At 43.8% G+C, this 21,868-nt stretch overlaps 1 protein-coding gene across 2 annotated transcripts in view; it reads left to right on the top strand.

The window, feature by feature from the left end:
* Positions 1 to 21,868, top strand: part of ACADS (acyl-CoA dehydrogenase short chain) — a 461,092-nt gene that overhangs the window by 171,404 nt on the left and 267,820 nt on the right. For both annotated transcript variants that reach the window (XM_044068897.1, XM_044068896.1), the window contains exon 4: positions 4,418 to 4,529. In XM_044068897.1, the coding sequence (XP_043924832.1) occupies positions 4,418 to 4,529 (112 nt within the window). The remainder of the gene's footprint in view (positions 1 to 4,417; positions 4,530 to 21,868) is intronic.

The raw sequence follows: 21,868 nt of genomic DNA on the forward strand, positions 1-21,868 counted from the left end.
CTCTGTGGAACCGGTGCCTGCAAGACCCAACAAATTCCTTTCAGCCCCCCCTCAAAAGGAATTTTTAACTAAAGGAGTTCCTGTAGATGCGATGGTGGTGGCATCTGCCACATAGCAGGACGTGGCAGAGGCTTCAACGTCTATCCACCCTCCTAATAAGGATTCCAGGAGCATGGATAGGTGCAGGCGTGCCCTTTCTTCAGCGGCCTTTACCTTCACGGTCGCTGAATTACCTGTGTCATTTTACTAGGCTCCAAAGGGACCTCCTTAAAGAGCTAGGTGAGTCCCTCACAGGTAATCTACCTGAGGCGTTAGCCCACACTGTTGGCACCCAGATGACTACCTTATCATCCATTGTGAACTTGTCCATGAGGCTCATCTCGTATGTGGCCGAGGGGGCGAGTAGAGCAGCGGGAACAGGCATGGCCCTTAGGAGACACGCCTGGTTACGCTTGTGTTCCTTTGCGGAGGCTTTCAAGTCTTCCTTCGCCGACGCCCCTTTTGATGGGTCCTCTTTGTTTGGACCCAAGGTGAAGGACACACTGACTCGGTGCGAGCAGGAGGGCAAGACCTTGACTGCCGTTGGGGCCTGTTTTTCCGCTCCCTCTAGGCCTTACCCCAAGGCCCAGAGAGGAGGGAAAATGTGGTTCAGGAAAACTCAGAGGTCTTTCCCTACTCCACCCAGTGATCCCCCCTCTAGAGGCGGGGGGGGGGATTTGGGAAGACGCCGTCCCAGAGGCGGCAGAGGCCCCCGTAACTCTGGAGACCACGATTTCTTTCGTGGTTCCTCCTACGCTCACCGTCCCTGAGTTGGTGCCCGACTGTGCAGCTCCAGAGCCAGTCGGGGGTCGTTTTGCGGAACACCCACAGGCTTGGGAAGCTATTACCAGCGACCAGTGGGTGCTCCGGATTATTACCGGAGGCTATCTCATTCCCTTCATCAAGCCCCCCCTTGCCTTAGGGGAAATCCCGGACGTGCCACCGAGGCAGCGGGATCAGGCAGCGATAGAAGGGTCAAAGCTGCTAGAAAAAGGAGTCATCCAGCCTGTCCCCGATCAGATCGGATCAGGAACTTACTCAAGACTATTTTTGGTGCCAAAAAAGACAGGGGACTTCAGGCCCATTTTGGACCTCAGTTCATTGAATCGCTTTGTGAAAAGTCCAAATTCGAATGGTCACTCTTCAGTCCATTCTCCCACTATTGGAGAAGGATGTCTGGATGTGCTCCATAGATCTCAAGGACGCTTACTATCACATTCTGATAAGTCAAGAGTCCAGGAGTTATTTACGCTTCCGCCTGGGAGACAGTCATTTCCAGTTTCGAGCACTGCCCTTTGGTCTCACCACAGCCCCCAGGGTGTTCACCAAGTGTCTGGCAGTGGTGACTGCTCACCTGAGAAGTCTAGGATTCTAAGTGTTTCCATATCTAGACGACTGGCTCCTTACTGCCACCTCCAAGCATCTACTAATTCAGTCGCTCATGGCCACAGTCAGCTTGGGCCGTTTCCTAGGAATCACTTTCAACTGGGAAAAATCTGTGCTACAGCCATCTCAGCGTATTACCTTTATAGGCAGAGTTAGACACAAGAAGGATGCGCCTTCTTACCGGCAGAAAGGATTCAGGTTTTGCAGAATCAAGTTCGATCCTGCCTCCCCTATCAAGAGCTCCGCCAATCTGATTCTGCAGGTATTGGGGTCGATGGCATCAACTATTCTCCTAGTCCCTTAGCCAGACTGCACATGCGAGTGCTGCAATGGCTACTTTCGGTTCAATGGTCCTATCAGGAACTTCCCTTGAACCACTTGGTTATGATTACGGAAAGTTGCCGTCGAGATCTGCGTTGGTGGCTCCTCCGATCCAATCTCGACCAGGGGCGACCTTTTATCCTTCATTCCCCTGTTGCCACTGTGACCACGGACGCCTCCCAGGTAGGGTGGGGGGGTCATTATCTGGACAGGTCTGTCCAAGGCACATGGCAACCCCAGGAAGCGCATTTACACATCAATATCCTGGAAATGAGAGCGGTGCTACTGGTACTACAAGCTCTCCATCACGCTCTCCCACAAGGTCTGATTGCTATCCTATCCGACAACATGTCGGTAGTTTGGTATATAAACAAGCAAGGCGAGACCAGGTCGTACCCACTGTGCAGAGAAGCCATGAGACTTTGGCACTGGGCGGTAGCTACCAACCGCTTCCTAATGGCAACGCACATCCCGGGGAAATCCAATGTGATTGCGGACAGACTAAGCAGGACTATCCTGTTACCCCACGAGTGGTCCCTCAACCAAAGAGTGGCTGCGAAAATCTTCGCCAAATGGGGTCTCTCTTGCTGCGATTTGTTTGCCAGCCCCCACAATGCGAAGTGCAGAGAGTTCTTCACTCTGACTCTCTCTCAGGAACAGATTCCCAGGGACGCTCTAACCCACATTTGGCCCCCCGGTCTCCTTTATGCCTTCCCTCTGGTTCCCCTCCTGCCGAGAGTGATACAGAAGGCAATTTACCTGGAGAGCGACATGATTTTGATTGCCCCGCACTGGCCTCGTCAGGTTTGGTTCCCCTTCCTTCGGAGGTATGCGGTGGAAGGTCCATGGTTTCCGGACCCGGTGCCAGACCTGTTGACTCATCAGTAAGGACAGTCTCACCCATCTCTCAGGTCCTTGAGGTTGGCTGCGTGGTTACTCCACTTCCATCCTTAGTCAGGGACAGTTCCCTCTCTCCGGAGGTTATCCACATTTTGTCCTCTTCTCACAAACCTTCCACTGTCAAACTGTATTCCAGCAAATGGAAGAGGTTTGCCCTTTGGGCACAGCGACGAGGTATAGACCCTCTTACTGCCCCAGTACCGGAGGTCTTACATTTCCTGGCCTCTCTTTTTCAGTTGGGCTCTTCAGTTTCCACGATTAAGGTTCAGCTAGCGGCCATCTCTAATTTTCATGTTTCTTTTGAACCTTCATTAATGGCAAACAAGCTTTGCAAGTCTTTCCTTAAAGGGCGTGGCTCCTTAGGCCCCGATATCTCATCCTGTGCCCCTTGGGACCTAAATATGGTCCTGGCTGCCTTAACTGCCCGCCCCTTTGAACCAGCAGCTACCTGTGATATGAAATTCCTGTCTTGGAAGACCGCTTTTTAGTGGCCATAACGTCGGCCAAGCGGGTTTCAGAGCTCAGGCTCTTTGTTCTAATCCTCCTTATTTGATTTTTCACAAAGATAGAGTGTCCCTTAAATTAAATCCCTCTTTTTACCAAAGGTAGCATCTTCTTTCTGCATTCAACAGTCCCTAGAGCTCCCTGTATTTTTCCCAAATTCTCCAATGGCAGAATATATCTTTCATCAGTTGGATGTCCATAGACAACTGCGTTTTATTTGAACAGGACTACTCAGACGGAAGTCAAATCAACTGTTTGTGTCCTTTGCAAAAACAGGTTGGGTCAACCAGTGGCTAAAACCTCCATAGCCAAATGGATTAAAGATTGCATCTGTTTCATTTATTCGCAGGCTGACAAAGAGCTTCCCTTTCCAGTCAGGGCTCATTCTACCAGGGCAATGGCTACTTCTGTAGCATTCCACTCCACATTATCAATAGATGATATTTGTGCTGCGGCTACCTGGACTTCTCCGCACACTTTCATTTCTCATTACAAAATAGATGTGGCTTCTCGAGGCAGGGCTTCCTTTGGTTCCACAATTCTCAGGAGTGTTTTCCAATGAGCCACCCGGGATTTAGGTGCTAGGGACGCTGTCCCATCAGTTATGAATGTAGGCGAGATAGGATCCCATTACATCTTTTAGTTATGTACTTACCATAACTTCGGATGTATGGGATCCATCTCATCATTATCACCACCCTCCTTTCCCCTTCCATTGGATTTAGAGGAAATGTTGGTCCATTTGGAGATCTTCTCTTGAAGAACTTTAGTTGGTTGGAGTAACTGGTATTTTTCTGTGTTTGCATGTAAGTATGAAAGCGAACAAACAAGATCTGGGGAAGCAGGTGTGGTGCATCCTGGGATAGAGGGTAGCCCAGCCAATAAGAGACTTCGTTCTAGTATACTAGTTGGCCGAGTCGGAGCCGATGGATCGGCTCCGAACCCATCCGTTATGAATGTAGGCGAGATGGATCCCATACATCCGAAGTTATGGTAAGTACATAACTAAAAGTTTTGCAGGGTTATGACTGGGATCATTGTGGAAGCTCGAATAGTGGAGTTTGGGTTTAATCAGACTGAGATGATTTTTCAGCTTGGAGCAAACCACACATCAGTCAGTTAAATCCCAGTTCCTTAAATGAATCCTTTCTATGTTATTGTATCTGCAGTGTTATATGTGTTAAGAGGTTTGACAGGCAGGAGTACTGTTATTAATTCTCTTCCATAATGGTAAAAGTAACTTGATGTGTTTGCATCTTCCCTTTAGTCATTGTATCTGGGTCCCATCTTGAAGCACGGCACCGAAGAGCAGAAGCAGCAGTGGGTCACTCCCTTTACATCAGGGCAAAAAATTGGCTGCTTTGCTCTAAGTGAACCAGGTAACGTACCCATAAGTTTTATGTTTCTTGTTCAGTTTTGTCATCATTTTGTAGTGTGTTGTTCTCCGGGAGCTTGCTTGCCATTGGACTGCATTCGTGTGTGTAGATGTGCCGGGCTATGCTTTCTCCACAGTTGTGTAGGCTTTTTACTCTGTGGGGGTGCTGAGACCACAGATGTGTTTTACAGGGGTGCTGTTTACCATACTGAAGTTGTGACTTGGCCTGTTTGGTAACGGAGGAGGCCCAGCAGGGCAAATCCCATCTGCTTTGGATATCCTGGGAGAATAAATATACATCTGTGTACTGAGGGGTGGAGCTAGGAACTAAACCTTCTATTTAAGGGGTAAAGTAAAACCTTTCCGAGCTTTACTAGAAAGGCTCACCCAGACTATGCTACACTTTGCTGTGAGGGAAAGGTTAGTTTGCTTTTTATTTGTTGTATTTTGTATTACTTTATTGCCTTTTTCTATTTTGAATGTTGCGATTTGTTTTCTTTACCTTGTGTTTTACTTATATTCTGCTTTTAACTGCATATTAAAACTTGAAAAGAGACCACAGCTCTGTCTCTTGTGAGTAAGGCAGAAATAGTTTTTCCCACCCAGTTCTTGTCGTGTTCTTAAACACCACTGTCTTTCTAGTTGCTTGCCCCTTATGTTAATTTGACCATATATCTCATTTCCTCTCTGATTTTACTGGCTTGTGTGAGTAAGCACAATATTATCATTTTGTGAAATCACTCCCCTTCAATCATTTAAATTTATTGGCCATCCTACTGTATTCCATTGTACCAGAATGCAAAAGTGACCACCCCTTTTCAATCTATCTTGCTGTTTTAAAAATAGTGACTGTCCACTAAAACGTAATTTTTTAGACGGGTAAAACTTAAGTTACCTACTTTCACATCTAATTCCTCAAGAGCATACTGCAGTGTTTAGGATAAACCATTTTTTCATCTTACCTTTAAGCATGTATTGCAAGACCACCAGTTATTGGAGAGCCCACATTCTGCCTCTCAGCAGTCATCTTGGGATTAGTGCTTCTGTTTTCTCTTGATGAGGGAAGGAGTGCAGTTACATTATTTCCTGGAGACTGCTGATCAATAGAAAGCTTAATAACTGCTTTATAGGTGACTGCTTGGAATCTGTACTTATATTCTGATCCTGGTGAGAGTAGGAGCAGAGTGCATTGATTCCTAACTCTTTCTGGTTGGAGTTCCTGTGACTAGCACTTGCTCTAAAACCTGCTACAAAGCACTAGGAATCCTTAAACTGATATAAGCACTCAACTCTCCATGTTAATAAGGAGAAATAAATCATAGGCATTAAACAGCCTGTAATTGTAGAGTACCTTGCCAAGGTAAGAGAAAACAACTGTTGTACTTTACACAAAAAAAAAGGCACCTAACCAGGCATGTCCAAGGGTTAGCTTTCGGTGATTTTTCCTCTCCACCTGGTGAATTTGGGCATACTGGGGCAATGCAGCAATTGCCTCATGTACACAGACAACCCTCTCCTCCTACCACCCAACACTACAACATGTGAGAGATGCACTTACATAGCCAAACTGGAAGCAAAGCTCTCTCCAGCCAAGATTATGCTAGACAGTCAAGAGGAGAAGGTTAACACCCGCACGACACCTCAAGCAACACATAGCCTTTCAAAACCCACACCACCACCACCCCCCACACATAGCAACACTAAACCCACATATGTGGAGGCCCTTAACATTAACCTGCCCAAGCAACAAGGACCTCTGAAGCTGAAACGCAAACACCAATCACAGCCAAAGTATCACATAGCTCACAACACCAGTGTCCCACCCAACAGCCCCTAAGGAAAGGCAACGCACCCAACACTTTAGTCATAGGTGACTCTATAGTCAGGCACACTGATGTCCCACTCACCAGGCTGAACAAGGAGAAAATTAATCAGCTGCCTGTCTAGTACCAGGATCTGCCACATAACGCATGCACTCAAGACATTCCACAACAAGTACAAATACAACTCTGTCATTGTCCATGTTGGAGTGACTGACTTGAGACGTACCTCTCTGGACTACATGAAAAGAGACATGGAAGAGCTCTCAGATCATGTGACCCAGGCAGGTATGACCCTAGCCCTGAGTAGCATCCTGCCTTCGCCCGGAATGATACCACAATATAAGGACAAAATGGTTGACTTCAACAAATTGGCTAAGCTTCTGGTGTCATTCAAAGGGGATCCAGTATCTGTCTGCCTGGGATGACATGATCGACAAACCACGATGCTTTGCCAGAGATGGTCTGGACCTATCGCCCCTGGGATTCAGTTTACTGGCTAAGGCTCTTGCCACCCCTATAGTGCCTTTTTTAGGCTAGGCTCAAAGGACAAAACCACCACCGTAACAAGTACAAGTATGCAAAATCTGAAGGTAATGCTACTCAGTGCTAGAAGTCTAAACCTCAAAATGCACTCTCTCGAGGCACTCCTAAAAATGGAGAACATCGATATCTGTGCAGTAACTGAGACCTGGTTCAAGGCTCCAGAGAGCACGCCTGCAATACCAGGCTACAACTCTTACCACACTTTTCGGCCACCAAACCAGGACCAAAACACTAAAGGTTGAGGAGTGTCCATATTCACCAAGGATATTCACACTTCCAGGCTAGTTGCCCAACACAATGCATCCGAAATTCTCCAGGTGAAACTAACATTAGGTAAGACTGCAAACCAAATTGTAGCTTGCTACAGATCCCCACCATGCCCCAAAAGTCTCACTACACCTTTCTTAAACATACTGGAAAATATTAAGGTACAACCAAACACTCTTATACTGGGTGATTTCAACTACCCTGCCATTAACTGGGAAAACTACTCATGTACCAACACCTTTGCCCAACAATTCTTGAGTGTCATACATTCCAACGCCTTGGATCAACTAATCCATAGTCCCACCAGGGGCTCCAATATCCTGGACTTGGTCATTATCAACATGGGAAATCGATCCTCCACACCGGTGGTCACCTCCTTGTTGGTTAGGTCTGACCATAAGCTAATCACCTTTGACATCCACATCCCACCCACACCCCCCAGTAAGGAAACATCCATAAAAAACTTCTCCAAGGCCAGCTTCATGCTGTTCAAGTCAGAAGTGACAAACTTCATGATACCCATGCAGACGGGAACTGAAAGTTCGACCGCTGAATCTTACACTAAAGCACTGTATGAGCACATCCACTCATGCATGAATCGTGCCATTCCAAATAGAACCAAGACGATCTCCTCCAAAAAAAGGAAGCCAGTCTGCTGGCCCCCCTGCTTTAAACAAACTATACAACAGAAGGAAGAAACTGTTGCAGAAAAGAGGAAAATCCCAGGATGCAAAAAAACTCCCTTACCAGGCTCAGTAAGAAGAGCTGCGGTGGTGGTGCTGCAGTAGCGTTGTCGTCTCACAGTATAGACGTTGCCCTGTTCGATTCTCAGCTAAATCGTCTTCTGTGTGGAGACATGCGTGAATGGGCATACCTTCGTTGAAGGTTGTGCGTCAGGGCCTGCAACTCGGCATGTAAAAATCTACTGCCAATCATTAGCGGACCGGAGTACTGCTGTGGCGACCCCTAACCGGGAAAAGCTGAAAGACACAAACAAAACCAGGCTCAGTAAGAAGCTGAGATCCCTCATAAAATCCTCCAAAGCTAGTTATGAAAACAAAATTGCCAAAGCTTCCAAAGACAACCACAAGGCATTCTATAGCTATGTCAAGAATCTAAATGGTAATGCTCAGATCTACAACAGAATGGCATTAAATGTACTGATCCCAAGTACATTGCCAATATCCTGGCAGATCGATTCAGTGCCAACTTCACCCCCCTCTCACCGCCTAAAGGGCCCATCTCAATACAGAAAGATTGCCACATTCCGGTAGTCATGGCCACACAGGTAAAAACCGCACTCTCCAAAGCTAAAAATACAGCATCCATGGGATCAGATGACATCCCGGGCTGTGTACTACATTAACTACAAAATGAACTGGCACCTCACCTAAGTGTCATGTTTAATCATAGCCTCACCTCAGGCTTTGTGCCCACTGAGTGGTGCACAGCTACAGTTATCCCACTCCACAAGTGGGGATCCACCTTGGATCCTGGGAACTACCGTCCCATCAGTCTAACGAGCCTGTTCTGCAAGGCCATGGAACTTATAAACAAAGACATTGGCAACCTTCAAACACTGGACCCCACACAGTTTGGGTTCGTGAAGGGCCAGTCTTGTCTCCTGAACCTGATTGACTTCTTCGAATCAGTCTCCAGAGCCATGGATGAGGGTAAGGCAGTCCACACAGCCTATCTGAACCTCGCCAAGGCCTTCGAAACCATCCCCCACTCTGGAATCATAGACAAATTTTCTAAGCTGGGCATAAATCCCTACGTCACTCGATGGGTTGCCAACTGGCTTACTGACAGAACCCAGACTGTAAAAGCAGCCCATTCCAAATCCAGCTCCAGGTATGTGACAAGTGGAGTACCTCAGGGTTCAGTCCTGGGACCGCTCTTGTTTGACATCTACTTCTTTGAAGTACAGGCCAACACTGAGGGACTCTGGCTAACAAAGTTCACAGATGACTGCAAACTGGGAGCCATTATCGAATCCCCAAATGATGTGGATATTCTACAAAAGGGCCTTACAGAAACAGATGCTTGGTGCCAGAGCCATGGGGTCAAGCTCAATACCGAGAAGTGTATAGTTATCCCCTTTGGGGAAAAAACATGTACCCATGAATTACCACATAGGTGGCAGTACACTAAACACCGAAAGTGTGATAAGAGACATAGGAACACAGGTGGACAGTGGTCTCACCTTCGGTAACCACATCACCATAACAGTCAGGAAATCCTTCTGTGTGGCACACCTCATCACTAAGGGCTTTTAATCCAGAAAAAAGGAGGTCATTGTCCCACTGTATTCATCCCTCATTAAACTCATCATAGCGTACAATGCCCCATTTGGTATGCACCTCACAAGACATCTGCAACAGCTGAAAAGGCCGCAGAAACGCCTCACTAAAAGAATCACAGGCCTAAAGCAGATGCCCTATGCTGACTGACAAAAGAAAACTCTAGCTATACTCTGTCGCATATCATCTACTCAGAGGCAATCTCTGCTTAACATACAAGGCCATGTCAAACACAGATATGCTGGACATGCTACACTTAAAGAAATCCCAATCCATCAGAGCCACATGCTCCAGGGACCTAAACCTTGTCATCACAATAAACAAAACATGATAAAGGGATAGGTTCCTGACCCAGAGACTCCCCATACTCTGGAATAGACTATCCATACATGTCAAGCAGAGCGCCTCCTTGGCCCTCTTCAAAAGGAACCTTGACGACTGGATGGAAGATAGGAAATTTACCCTGGTGAATCACGTCAGTCACCCTGCTAGACAGCATATAGTAGGGAATTTATAGGGCAGATGGGGAAGCATTAGGTATGAGTTTATAAGGTGAAGAAGTTAGGAGATTAAACAGCCAAAATTTTCTGAGGTAAATGTAATAGTGCATAAAGAACCCCTTCCCTGCATTGTAGCTGTAATTCATGATTAACAGGATTGACCAGATGCCATTTGAGCCTGACAGCTCAGAGTATTCAAGTTGTTTCCTGAAAAGCTTCTTCCTAGTAGACATGATCTCTACATACAAGTTCTTAGCGTTGTAGGCCTTTTTTGTTTAAAGAATCATATTTGGCCTTTTGTAAGAATTAGATGACTCCTTATACAAACCTATACATAGGTTGGTACTAGGCTATCAGCCCTAGGGCCTATACAAGCCTAGCCATAACAATTCCCTGGCTATTTCTTCCCACACTATTTACTTCCCTGGACCCCTGTGAAGTGATCCCCGGGGTGAATTTCCTTCCTCCCATCCAATCGTCAAGGTTCCTTTTGAAGAGGGCCAAAGAGGCACTCTGGTTGACATGTATGGGCAATCTATTCCAGAGTCTGGGGAGTCTCTGGGTCAGGAACCTATCCCTCCAGCATGTTTTGTTTATTGTGATGACAAGGTTTAAATCCCTGGAGCGTGTGGCTCTGAGGGATTGGGATTTCTTTAAGTGTAGCATGTCCAACAGCTCTGGGTTTGACATGGCCTTGTATGTTAACCAGAGATCGCCTCTGAGTAGACTATATGCGACAGAGTATAGCTGGAGTTTTCTAAGACAGTCAGCGTAGGGCATCTGCTTTAGGCCTGCGATTCTTTTACTGAGGTATTTCTGTGGCCTTTCCAGTTGTTGCAGATGTCTTGAGAGGTACATACTGAACGGGGCGTTGTATTCTATAATGCGTCTAATGAGGGATGAGTACAGTGGGACAATGACCTCCTTTTTTCTGGATGAAAAGCCCTTAGTGATGAGGTGTGCCACATAGAAGGATTTCCTGAGTGTTGTGGCGATGTGGTTATCGAAGGTGAGACCACTGTCCACCTGTGTCCCTAAGTCTCTTATCACACTTTTGGTGTTTAATGTACTGCCACCTATATGGTAATTCACGGGTACATGTTTTTTTCCCAAAGGGGATAGCTATACATTTCTTGGCATTGAGCTTGAGCCCATGGCTTTGGCACCAAGCATCTGTTTTTGTAAGGCCCTTTTGTAAAGTATCCACATAATTTGGGGATTCAATAATGGCTCCCAGTTTGATGTCATCTGCAAACTTTGTTAGCCAGAGTCCCTTAGTGTTGGCGTGTACTTCAGAGAAGTAGATGCCAAACAAGAGCGGTCCCAGGACTGAACCCTGAGGTACTCCACTTGTCACTTGTCTGGAGCTGGATTTGGAGTCGGCTACTTTTGCAGTGTGGGTTCTATCAGTAAGCCAGTTAGCAACCCATTGGGTGACGTAGGGATTAATGCCCAGCTTAGTAAGTTTACCTATGATTCCAGAGTGGGGGATGGTGTCAAAGGCGTTGGCAAGGTCTAGATAGGCTGTGTGGGCCACCTTACCTTCGTCCATGGCTGTGGAGACTGATTCGAAGAAGTCAGTCAGGTTCAATAGACAAGATCGGCCCTTCACGAACTCAAACTGGGTGGGATCCAGTGTTTGAAGGTTGCCAATGTCTTTGTTTATAAGTTCCATGATAATACGCTCCATGGCCTTGCAGATGAGGCTCGTCAGACTGATGGGACGGTAGTTTCCGGGATCCAAGGTGGATCCTCCCCTTGTGGCGTGGGATAACTGTAGCTCAGTGGGCACGAAACCTGAGGTGAGGCTATGATTAAACATGACACTTAGGTGAGGTGCCAGTTCATATTGTAGTTCATGTAGTACACAGCCCGGGATGTCATCTGGTCCCATGGATGCTGTATTCTTAGCTTTGGAGAGTGCGTTTTTTACCTGTGTGGCCGTTATTACCGGAATTTGGCAATCTTCTGGTATTGAGATGGGCCATTTAGGGGGTGAGAGGGGGGTGAAGTCGGCACTGAATCGATCTGCCAGGATATTGGCAATATCCTTGGGATCAGTATATTTAATGCCATTCTGTTTTAGCTCAGAGCAGATCTAAGCATTGCCATTTAGATTCTTGACATAGTTATAGAATGCCTTGTTTTTGTCTTTGGAATCTTTGGTAATTTTATTTTCGTAACTATCTTTGGAGGATTTTATGAGGGATCTCAGTTTCTTACTGAGGCTGGTAAGGAAATGTTTTGCATCCTGGGATTTTCCTCTTTTCTGCAATAGTTTCTTCCTTTTGTTGTAAAGTTTATTTATGGCAGGGGACCACCAGATTGGCTTCCTTTTTTTGGATGAGAGCATCTTGGTTCTATTTGGGATGGCACGATTCATGCATGAGTGGATGTGCTCGTACAGTACCTTAGTGTAGGATTCAGCAGTTGAACTTTCAGTTCCTGTATGCATGGGTGTCATGAAGTTTGTCACTTCTGACTTGAGTAGCATGCTTCCTCATAAAAGTGTTTTTTTGAGTTATCAGTGAACTGCTTTGTTTACCTTAGTTTTGTTTTGGTATTTCTGAAACCAGGGAACTAAAAGAGCCTCAGAGTCTGGATGCCCGATATCAGCTGAGGCTGTAACCTGAAGTAGATGAATACATTAGTTATGGAAGATGGTCTAGCTGTTTATTTCCTTTCCTCCACAAACGGGAATGGTGTACAGCTGTTGAGGAAACACTTGGTGTAAACTGTCATCTGTATTACCTTTTACTGCTCAATAGCCAGCTGCTTCCTGATGAAGGTTAAGGTCAAAGTTCAAGTGTTTCCTTCGCCACTTTGCCCTTGAGCAGTCTTCACTGAGAATTACTTCCCTGACCATGAATCCAGGAGTAAGGCCTCTTTTACTAAGATAGGACTTCATGGTCAGCTTTGTGACTCATTTTGTTTGTGAGCCTCTGGCCTCTTCTAACTTGGCATTTTCAGATTTCATTTGCCTCAGCTAAAGATCCATGTATGAAAGTCCTAGATAGTAAGTTTAACACATGCTTTCAGTATGTCTGGTCTTTGAAAAGACCCTCCTTCATGGGTCTTGTAAGCTCCTCACTTGACTCATTATGTGTTTAAGTCATGTATGTCCTTCATCTGTCCCACTCTGTGTACGTAGGTCATGTATGCCCTGCATCTGTCCCATTCTGTGTACGTAGGTCACATAAACCCTTCAGTGTGTGTGTGTGTGTGTGTGTGTGTGTGTGTGTGTGTGTGTGTGTGCGTGTGTGTGTGTAGGTTACATATGCCATTTTATCTGTCCCAATGTATGTAGGTCACGTATGCCATTCATCTATCCCATTGTGTGTGTGTGTAGGTCATGTATGCCCTTCGTCTGCCCCCATAGTGTGTGTAGGTCACGTATGCCATTCGTCTGCCCCATTGTGTGTATGTAGGTCACATATGCCCTTCATCTTCTCCATTGTATGTGTGTAGGTCACTTGTACCCATCATCTGTCACACTGTGTGGGTGTGTGTAGGTCATTGGCACCTTTCATCTGTCCCACTGTGTGGGTGTGTGTGTGTAGGTCACATGAACCCTTCATCACTCCCACTGTGTGGGGCTGTGTGTGTGTAGGTCATGGGTACCTTTCATCTCTCCCACTGTGTGGGGCTGTGTGTGTGTGTGTGTGTGTGTGTGTGTGTGTGTGTGTGTGTGTGTGTAGGTCACGGGCACCCTTCATCTCTCCCACTGTGTGGGGCTGTGAGTGTGTAAGTCACTGGCACCCTTCATCTCTCCCATTGTGGGGCTGTGTGTGTGTAGGTCACAGGCATCTTTCATCTGTCCCACTGTGTGGGGCTGTGCATGTGTAGGTCACGGGAACCTTTCATCTGTCCCACTGTGGGGCTGTGTGTATGTGTAGGTCGCAGGCACCCTTCATCTCTCCCACTGCGTGGGGCTGTTTGTGTGTGTGTGTGTAGGTCATGGGCACCCTTCATCTCTCCCACTGTGTGGGGCTATGTGTGTGTAGGTCACGGACACCCTTCATCTCTCCCACTGTGTGGGGCTATGAGTGTAGGTCACGGGCACCCTTCATCTCTCCCACTGTGTGGGGCTATGTGTGTGTAGGTCATGGGCACCCTTCATCTCTCCCACTGTGTGGGGCTGTGTGTGTGTAGGTCACGGGCACCCTTCATCTCTTCCACTATGTGGGGCTATGAGTGTAGGTCACGGGCACCCTTCATCTCTCCCACTGTGTGGGGCTGTGTGGGTGTAGGTCACGGGCACCCTTCATCTCTGAATCACACTGCAAAGGACCCGCAGGTATGGCTGGTGCAACGGCCCAAAAACATACTGAACAAAAAAATAAAAGAGCCAGCACAACTCTGTGTGGAAAATAATGTATTAACAAATACACATCAATTCATTCTATTCACATAAGACTGCAGACCGGTTTCGGCTAAACAGCCTTCTTCAGTGAACAAAAAACACACCCTACCAGCAGATGGTGTATAAATACATACTGTGATTGGCCAGTTTTATTAAACAAACATCATTTAATTAATTAATTAACTAGAAATATTAATTAAGGCCAGGTGGGAAAAGCCCTCCTAGCTTAGCAATCTACTTCTTTTCTTTCAAATTTAAAATTTCATGTAGACCAGCCCTGTCCTGTGTTTTATTCAAAATACAATCAATGATGGTAAAGCTAAATGTGCCAGTTTTATGTTTGCAAATGTGTTTGTATAAAGCACTTGACTGTTTATGGTTCTTTATATCACTGATATGTTCGCTTATTCTCAGTCTTAGAGGCCTGGACGTTTACCCAACATAAAAGGCCGGGCATGTGCAGCTGACCAGATAAATTGCCCAACTAGTGCTACAATTCTCAAAAAAAGTGAGATTGTGTACTGTAGGTGTATTTTTACTAGTAAAGCTTTTTGTCTTAAACACCCTGGGACAATGAGAACAATGGCCACAGGGGTTGCAACCAACCAATTTGTCACCAGTAATGGTTCTCTGACTGAAATTTGTATCCTGGACCTGGCATCTTTTGTAGTGGCTAAATAAGGACCCTAAAGAGTGACCCTTCCGAAAGGAGTATGAACATTTCTCTCTCAAAAATTCACCAAGTGAGCCCTCACCCTGAAGGATATTCCACTGTCTTGAGATTATATTCATGAATGAATATGTGTTCTTACCATAGGTCGTTACTAATCTGACCTGATTTTGGTTATCAGGAGGACTTCCTCCGTATTCAATACGGATCTCTCCTGCTGGGTGGCAAACCGGCCAGCCCTACAGATGTCACCAACCCTGTATCCACGATCTTTAAACCTGTTAACAAGATCCTGTTCATAACGGCTATGTTTGGAGGAACTAGAACAGATTCTTCTGACCTAGAGAAATTGAGACTTGGGGATGTTTCAGATGTGTTGGGGAGGGGGGGCTAGTCACATGTAACAGAGTGTTATATTGGGGGAATTTGCGAAATATCTCAGTCTCCAGTGTATCCAAAGGGGTACGCTTCACCAGAACATCTAGGAAAGTAATCTCATATTTATGCCAAGTAATCTTCAGCTCAATACCCCATTTGTTCTGATTTAGATATTCAACAAATTCCTGTAAATAAACTTCATCGGCTCTCCACACCATCCAACAGTCATCAAGATATCGCCTTCAAATGTCAATTTCATCCAGGTATAGCTTATGACAATTATCATAGATTAATTGCTCCTCCAAATATGCCATAAACAGGTCAACATATATGGGGGCAAAAGATGCCCCCATAGCCGTGCCTTGAACCTGCCATACACATTGCTTTTGAAAATAAAAAACATTCTTGGTTAAGGCATGTTCAGCCAGGCAGACCAAAAAGGAGTTAAAACCCGAGCTATAGAGTTCAGCTCTAAGTAACCAATATTGAAGCGCAGCTAAACCTGCACAATGGGGAATATTGGTATACAGGGAGGTGACATTGAGGGTGCATAGTAGCCAGTGAGTTTCAAGATGTGAATCTGAAACAACACCCAAAAACTGAGTGGTATCTTGGATCCGAGCCCGTATGTATGGCAACAAAGGTTTCAAATTAGTGGTAGGAAATTCAGAAAGGGGTTCAGTAAGTGAACCCCTCCCTGACACTATGGGCCTCCCTGGAGGATTGTTAGGATCCTTATGGATTTTGAACAAGAGATATAAGTATTGTTGTTTTGGGTGGTCATCCCTAAGTTGATAACCAGTGTCTTTCGAAATAATACCCTCATGAACTGCCATGTCCAGGAATGCATCAATCTCCACTATAAATCTGGCTGTAGGGTCAAGGAGCATGATCCTTTAATATTGATTGTCCGACGGCTGTTTTTGTGCTTCTTCATAATATTGGTTCCAATCTTGGACCACCACCGCCCCACCCTTGTGTGCAGGTAAAATTACAATATCCCTGTTAGATCTGAGCTCATTAATGCATTGCCTCTCTGCTCTAGTAATGTTGTCTCTAATCAAATGGTGTTTGCCAAGATGCAAATGTAAGTCTTTCAACACATTATTCTGAAAAATAGAAACAACTGGAGACATAGGTGGTTTAAAAGTGGAATCCCAAAACCTAAAAGGTCTGGATTCCACATGATTATGTCCATCCTGAAAAAATAAACGTAAATTCAATAAACGACAAAGATCTATTACATCTTGTGCAAAGTTGTGTTCGGGCACAAAAAAACGGGCACAAAGGGTTATTGAGAGTTTTTATTTGAATATCCGCCAGAACCAACAAGGAGGTGTTATATACATTATATGTTATTGTTGAACCATCACTTTCAGCATACTCTCCAAGTCTGGAGGGACCCTTATGTTTTCTCCCCTGTCTTCTAGACGTAGGTCTAAAGGGTGACCCATATTGTCACCTAAATTATGACTCTTGGAAATGGACGATCTATCCATATGACCATCTTTCCCCTTCAGTGTTTGATGAAGTATCCTCACCTGATGTAGCTGAGTCCCTATTTCTCTTTTTCAAGATAGATTTTTGTGTTTTTGGGTCTAGGATTGCCAGATTTGTGGTTATATGTCACAAATTTTACATTTTTACGAATGTCAAATGGTCTACTCTCATCAAAATCATCCACATCCCTTGTTAAATGTTTTCATTTTTTTGTCTGAGTATTTTCCAACTCCAACAGATCCTTACTTGGTTGAGACAGGGAGTATAACAGGGAAGGGATTGGTATTTCTGCACCCCTTTACTCAAATTCTCCACTTCAAGAGTCTGTTGTATTACTCTCTCATAATATACAGCTAGTGCTTTAACAAAGCCCATCGAAGCTTGTTGTTGTACCGCAAGTCATTGGTCTAATAATATCTGATCAGCCTGAGATACTAATGGCTGTACCTTGACCCTGAGTACTCTGGGCGATATTTGTTTTTGTTGATATGCCTTAAAAAGGCGTAGATGTCATACATTGCTTCTCAAATACTTCATCCCTTTGGTTAATTTAAGAAAAGGCAGCTTATGCTCATGAACTGGGTCATCCAATTCAGCCCCTAGGCTGTTACTCAATGTATGTGTACCCAAATCATCAGTGTCAGAAGACAATCCTCTAATAATAGATGCCAGATCATGATCAAATTATAGGACTGAGAAAGCAAAGAGTGAGCCCACTCTCTTTACAAAAATTAGGAAATACCCAAACAAACCAATAAAATTCTTACTACCAAAACACAAAAACAATAAGACCCATGATATATTAAAAATGTTAAATACACGTGAATAGCCCATTAAAGACAAATAGAGCAGGAAAAACTCTGCAGCTCAGATGGTGGTGCTATAAATAGCCTCAGAAAGCACTCAATGGTAGATATTTATCAAAAGAGCAAGTTTGTACGCACCAACCAAAAATAACCTGTTAGTGGTATAAGAACACAGTGGTCCTAGATATACAGTTGCTAAAAATAGCCTGTAACCTATGGGTTAAACCCAAAAAATATCCAGATCCATATTCTGTCTCTCACCACATATAGCTGGATAGTCTCCTCAGCTACAAAAAGGTGGTACTATAAGTAACGTACCACCACACTCAACTTGTTCTTCATATGTGTACACAATAATAAAAGTTGCTTTTGTTGTAGGCTGTGGGTCCTAAGGAGTAATAATATAGTAATACCAACAAATATAGAGAGGGAGACCCCACCTGAGTTACCAGACTGACCACAATCTGGCATAAACTATGACACCAAACTTGGTATAATGCTTGTGCTAAAGCATAAATATCAAAAACAAATAATTCAAAAACACAAGTCCCAGATCCAACCCAATGTTCATAGGACAGATATAGACCTCAACCATAAACATGTAGTAACCCAATGAGTATAGTATCAAACTATAGAATATTCATCTGAACCGGTCTGTTATAAGTTCAAAAACCTAAATATAGTGGTACATGTTCCCTCACTGCTAATACACACTGTTATTCAAATTGGCATGTAGTAATAGTACCATAAGTATATATTATGAAAAACACACCAAAAAGAAAAATAAATAAATCAGAAACCTAAACAAACATAGCAATCATATTCCCTAACATGGTAAACATAAGCCCATCATAGGCCCCTGATATTTGAATTATCAACACATAAGAAAATGAGTGTGTAATAATACATATATAGTTTGATACAATAGTTAGTCAGAAAATGCACTGAACAGTGCTATAATTATAAACCTCAAATGGGTCACATATATAAGGAATTAAACCATATGAGTCCAATGTTCCTATCCAATGATGCTCGCAAATACGAGCTAAAACGTAAATGCTAGATAACAATCCCGATCCAAATCATGTGAAAACATGACCTGTTAGGCAAAGGTCCAAATATTTAATGAGCCCACTCGTAGTTCGTTGTATCAAATATAGCTGTTATACTTAGATGAGAGGAAGACTTGTTATGACATTCAAACAGACCCAATTCAATAACAGTGAAAGAATATTCACCACGCCCAGTAACTTCAGTCACTTCTCTATCTTGGAATAATTAACGTATCCAATGTTGCTCGCAGATAAAACGAGCTGATGTTATTATGTTAAAGAATAAACCCGATCTTCCTTATATATAAGCATGGCCTTTTAGGCAGAAGTCCAAGCACAAGATGAGCCACACCATAGTTCGTTATATCAGATATAAATCTCCCAGGTGGGTTAAAGGCAAGCATAATAGTCACGTTCAGGCACAATTCGGTAACAGTTAGCAATATTAACACGCCAATAACTTCAATCATTTCTCTGTCCCAGACTAGACAGTGTTCCGCCTGCCCTTTCACCTATTTCCTAAAAAATAGCCAAACACAAAAATTTTAACTAATAATTGAACAATATAGCTACTATCACTTGTAAGCACACAAAATCCCAAAAGTCAAGAGCTTCGAACACCAGTTTAACGGCTTCCAAACGCCAAAGTGTCTCTATGAAGAGCTAGGATCCATATAAATTCCGAGGCAGAAAAAAGCTCCAAAAACAGAATCCACTATGGCAGGAATAGTCCATGTTCACACTCCATCAACAACAAAAGACAGGATGGAAAGTTAATAAAAATATCTGTTGTTGGACGCAAGCTAAGAAAAAAGGGCACATCCACAAACAGCTGAAGGGGAAAATGGCCACACAGCTAGAGTGCCAACAGCGAATCCAAGAAACGAAACTGAATCAAACTGCAAAGGACCCCCAGGTATGGCTAGTGCAACGGCCCAAAATTAAACAAAAAATAAAAGAGCCAGCACAGCTCTGTGTGGAAAATAGTGTATTAAAAAATACACTTCAATTCATTGTATTCACATAAGACTCCAGACCGGTTTCAGCTAAACAGCCTTCTTCAGTGAACAAAAAACAAACACACCCTACCAGCAGATGGTGTATAAATACATACTTTGATTGGCCAATTTTATTAAACAAACCTCATTTAATTAATTAATTAGAAATATTCATTAAGGCCAGGTGGAAAAAGCCCTCCTAGCTTAGCAATCCACTTCTTTTCTTTCAAATTTAAAATTTCATGTAGACCAGCCCTGTCCTGTGTTTTGTTCAAAGTACAATCAATGATGGTAAAGCTAAATGTGCCAGTTTTATGTTTGCAAATGTGTTTGTATAAAGCACTTGACTGTTTATGGTTCCTTATATCACTGATATGTTCGCTTATTCTCAATCTTAGAGGCCTGGATGTTTGCCCAACATAAAAGGCCAAGCATGTACAGCTGACCAGATAAATCACCCAACTAGTGCTACAATTCTCAAAAAGTGAGATCATATACTGTAGGTGTATTTTTACTACTAAAGCTTTTCGTCTTAAGCACCCTGGGACAATGAGAACAATGGCCATAGGGGTTGCAACCAACCAATTTGTCACCAGTAATGGTTCTCTGACTGATATTTGTATCCTGGACCTGGCATCTTTTGTAGTGGCTGAATAAGGACCCTAAAAAGCGACCCTTCCGAAAGGAGTTTGAACATTTCTCTCCCAGAAATTCACCAAGTGAGCCCTCACCCTGAAGGATATTCCAATGTCTTGAGATTATATTCATGAATGAGTATGTGTTCTTACCATAGGTCATTACTAATCTGACTTGATTTTTATTATCAGGAGGATTTCCTCTGTATTCAAGTAATTCGGATCTCTTTTTAAGGCATATCAACAAAAACAAATATCGCCCAGAGTACTCAGGGTCAAGGTACAGCCATTAGTATCTCAGGCTGATCAGATATTATTAGACCAATGGCTTGCAGTACAACAACGAGCTTCGATGGGCTTTGTTAATGCACTAGCTGTATATTATGAGAGAGTAATACAACAGACTCTAGAAGTGGAGAATTTGAGTAAAGGGGTGCAGAAATACCAATCCCTTCCCTGTTATACTCCCTGTCTCAACCAACTTAGCAAGGATCTTTTGGAGTTGGAAAATGCTCATTAAAACATTTAACAAGAATGTGGACGATTTTGATAAGGGTAGACCATTTGATATTCGTAAAAGTGTGACATTTGTGACACATAACCAAAAATGTGTCAATCCCAGGCCCAAAGGACAAAAATCTATCTTGAAAAAGAGAAATAGGGACTCCACTACATCAGGTGAGGATACTTCATCAAACAGTGAAGGGGAAGATGGCCATATGGATAGGTCACCCGTTTCCAAGAGGTATAATTTAGGTGACAATATGGGTCACCCTTTAGACCTAAGTCTAGAAGAGGGGGGATTAAACATAATGGTCCCTCCAGACTTAGAGAGTATGCTGAAAGTGATGGTTCAACAATAACAACATGTAATGTACATAACACCTCCTCGTTGGTTCTGTCGGATATTCAAATAAATACTCTCAATAAAGGTCTGAGCTTTGTGCCCGTTTTTTTAATGCCTGAACACAACTTTGCACAAGATGTAATAGATTTTTGTCTTTTATTGAATTTGTTTATTTTTTCAGGATGGACATAATGTGGAATAAAGACCTTTTAGGTTTCGAGATTCCACTTTTAAACCACCTATGTCTCCAGTTGTTTCTATTTTTCAGAATAATGTGTTGAAAGATTTACATTTGCATCTTGGCAAAGACCATTTGATTAGAGACAACATTACTAGAGCAGAGGCAATGCATTAATGAGCTCAAATCTAGCAGGGATATTGTAATTTTACCGGCAGACAAGGGTGGGGCGGTGGTGGTCCAAGATTGGACCCAATATTATGAAGAAGCACAAAAACAGCTGTCGGACAATCGATATTATGGGATCATGCCCCTTTACCCTACAGCCAGATTTAAAGTGGAGAATGATGCATTCCTGGACATGGCAGTTGATGAGGGTATTATTTCGAAAGACACTTGTTATCAACTTAGGGTTGACCACCCAAAACAACAATAATTATATCTCTTGCCCAAAATCCATACGGATCCTAACAATTCTCC

Source organism: Protopterus annectens, chromosome 4.part0, assembly GCF_019279795.1.
Source record: "Protopterus annectens isolate FY-2018-M chromosome 4.part0, PAN1.0, whole genome shotgun sequence".
Classification (NCBI taxonomy): domain Eukaryota; kingdom Metazoa; phylum Chordata; order Ceratodontiformes; family Protopteridae; genus Protopterus; species Protopterus annectens.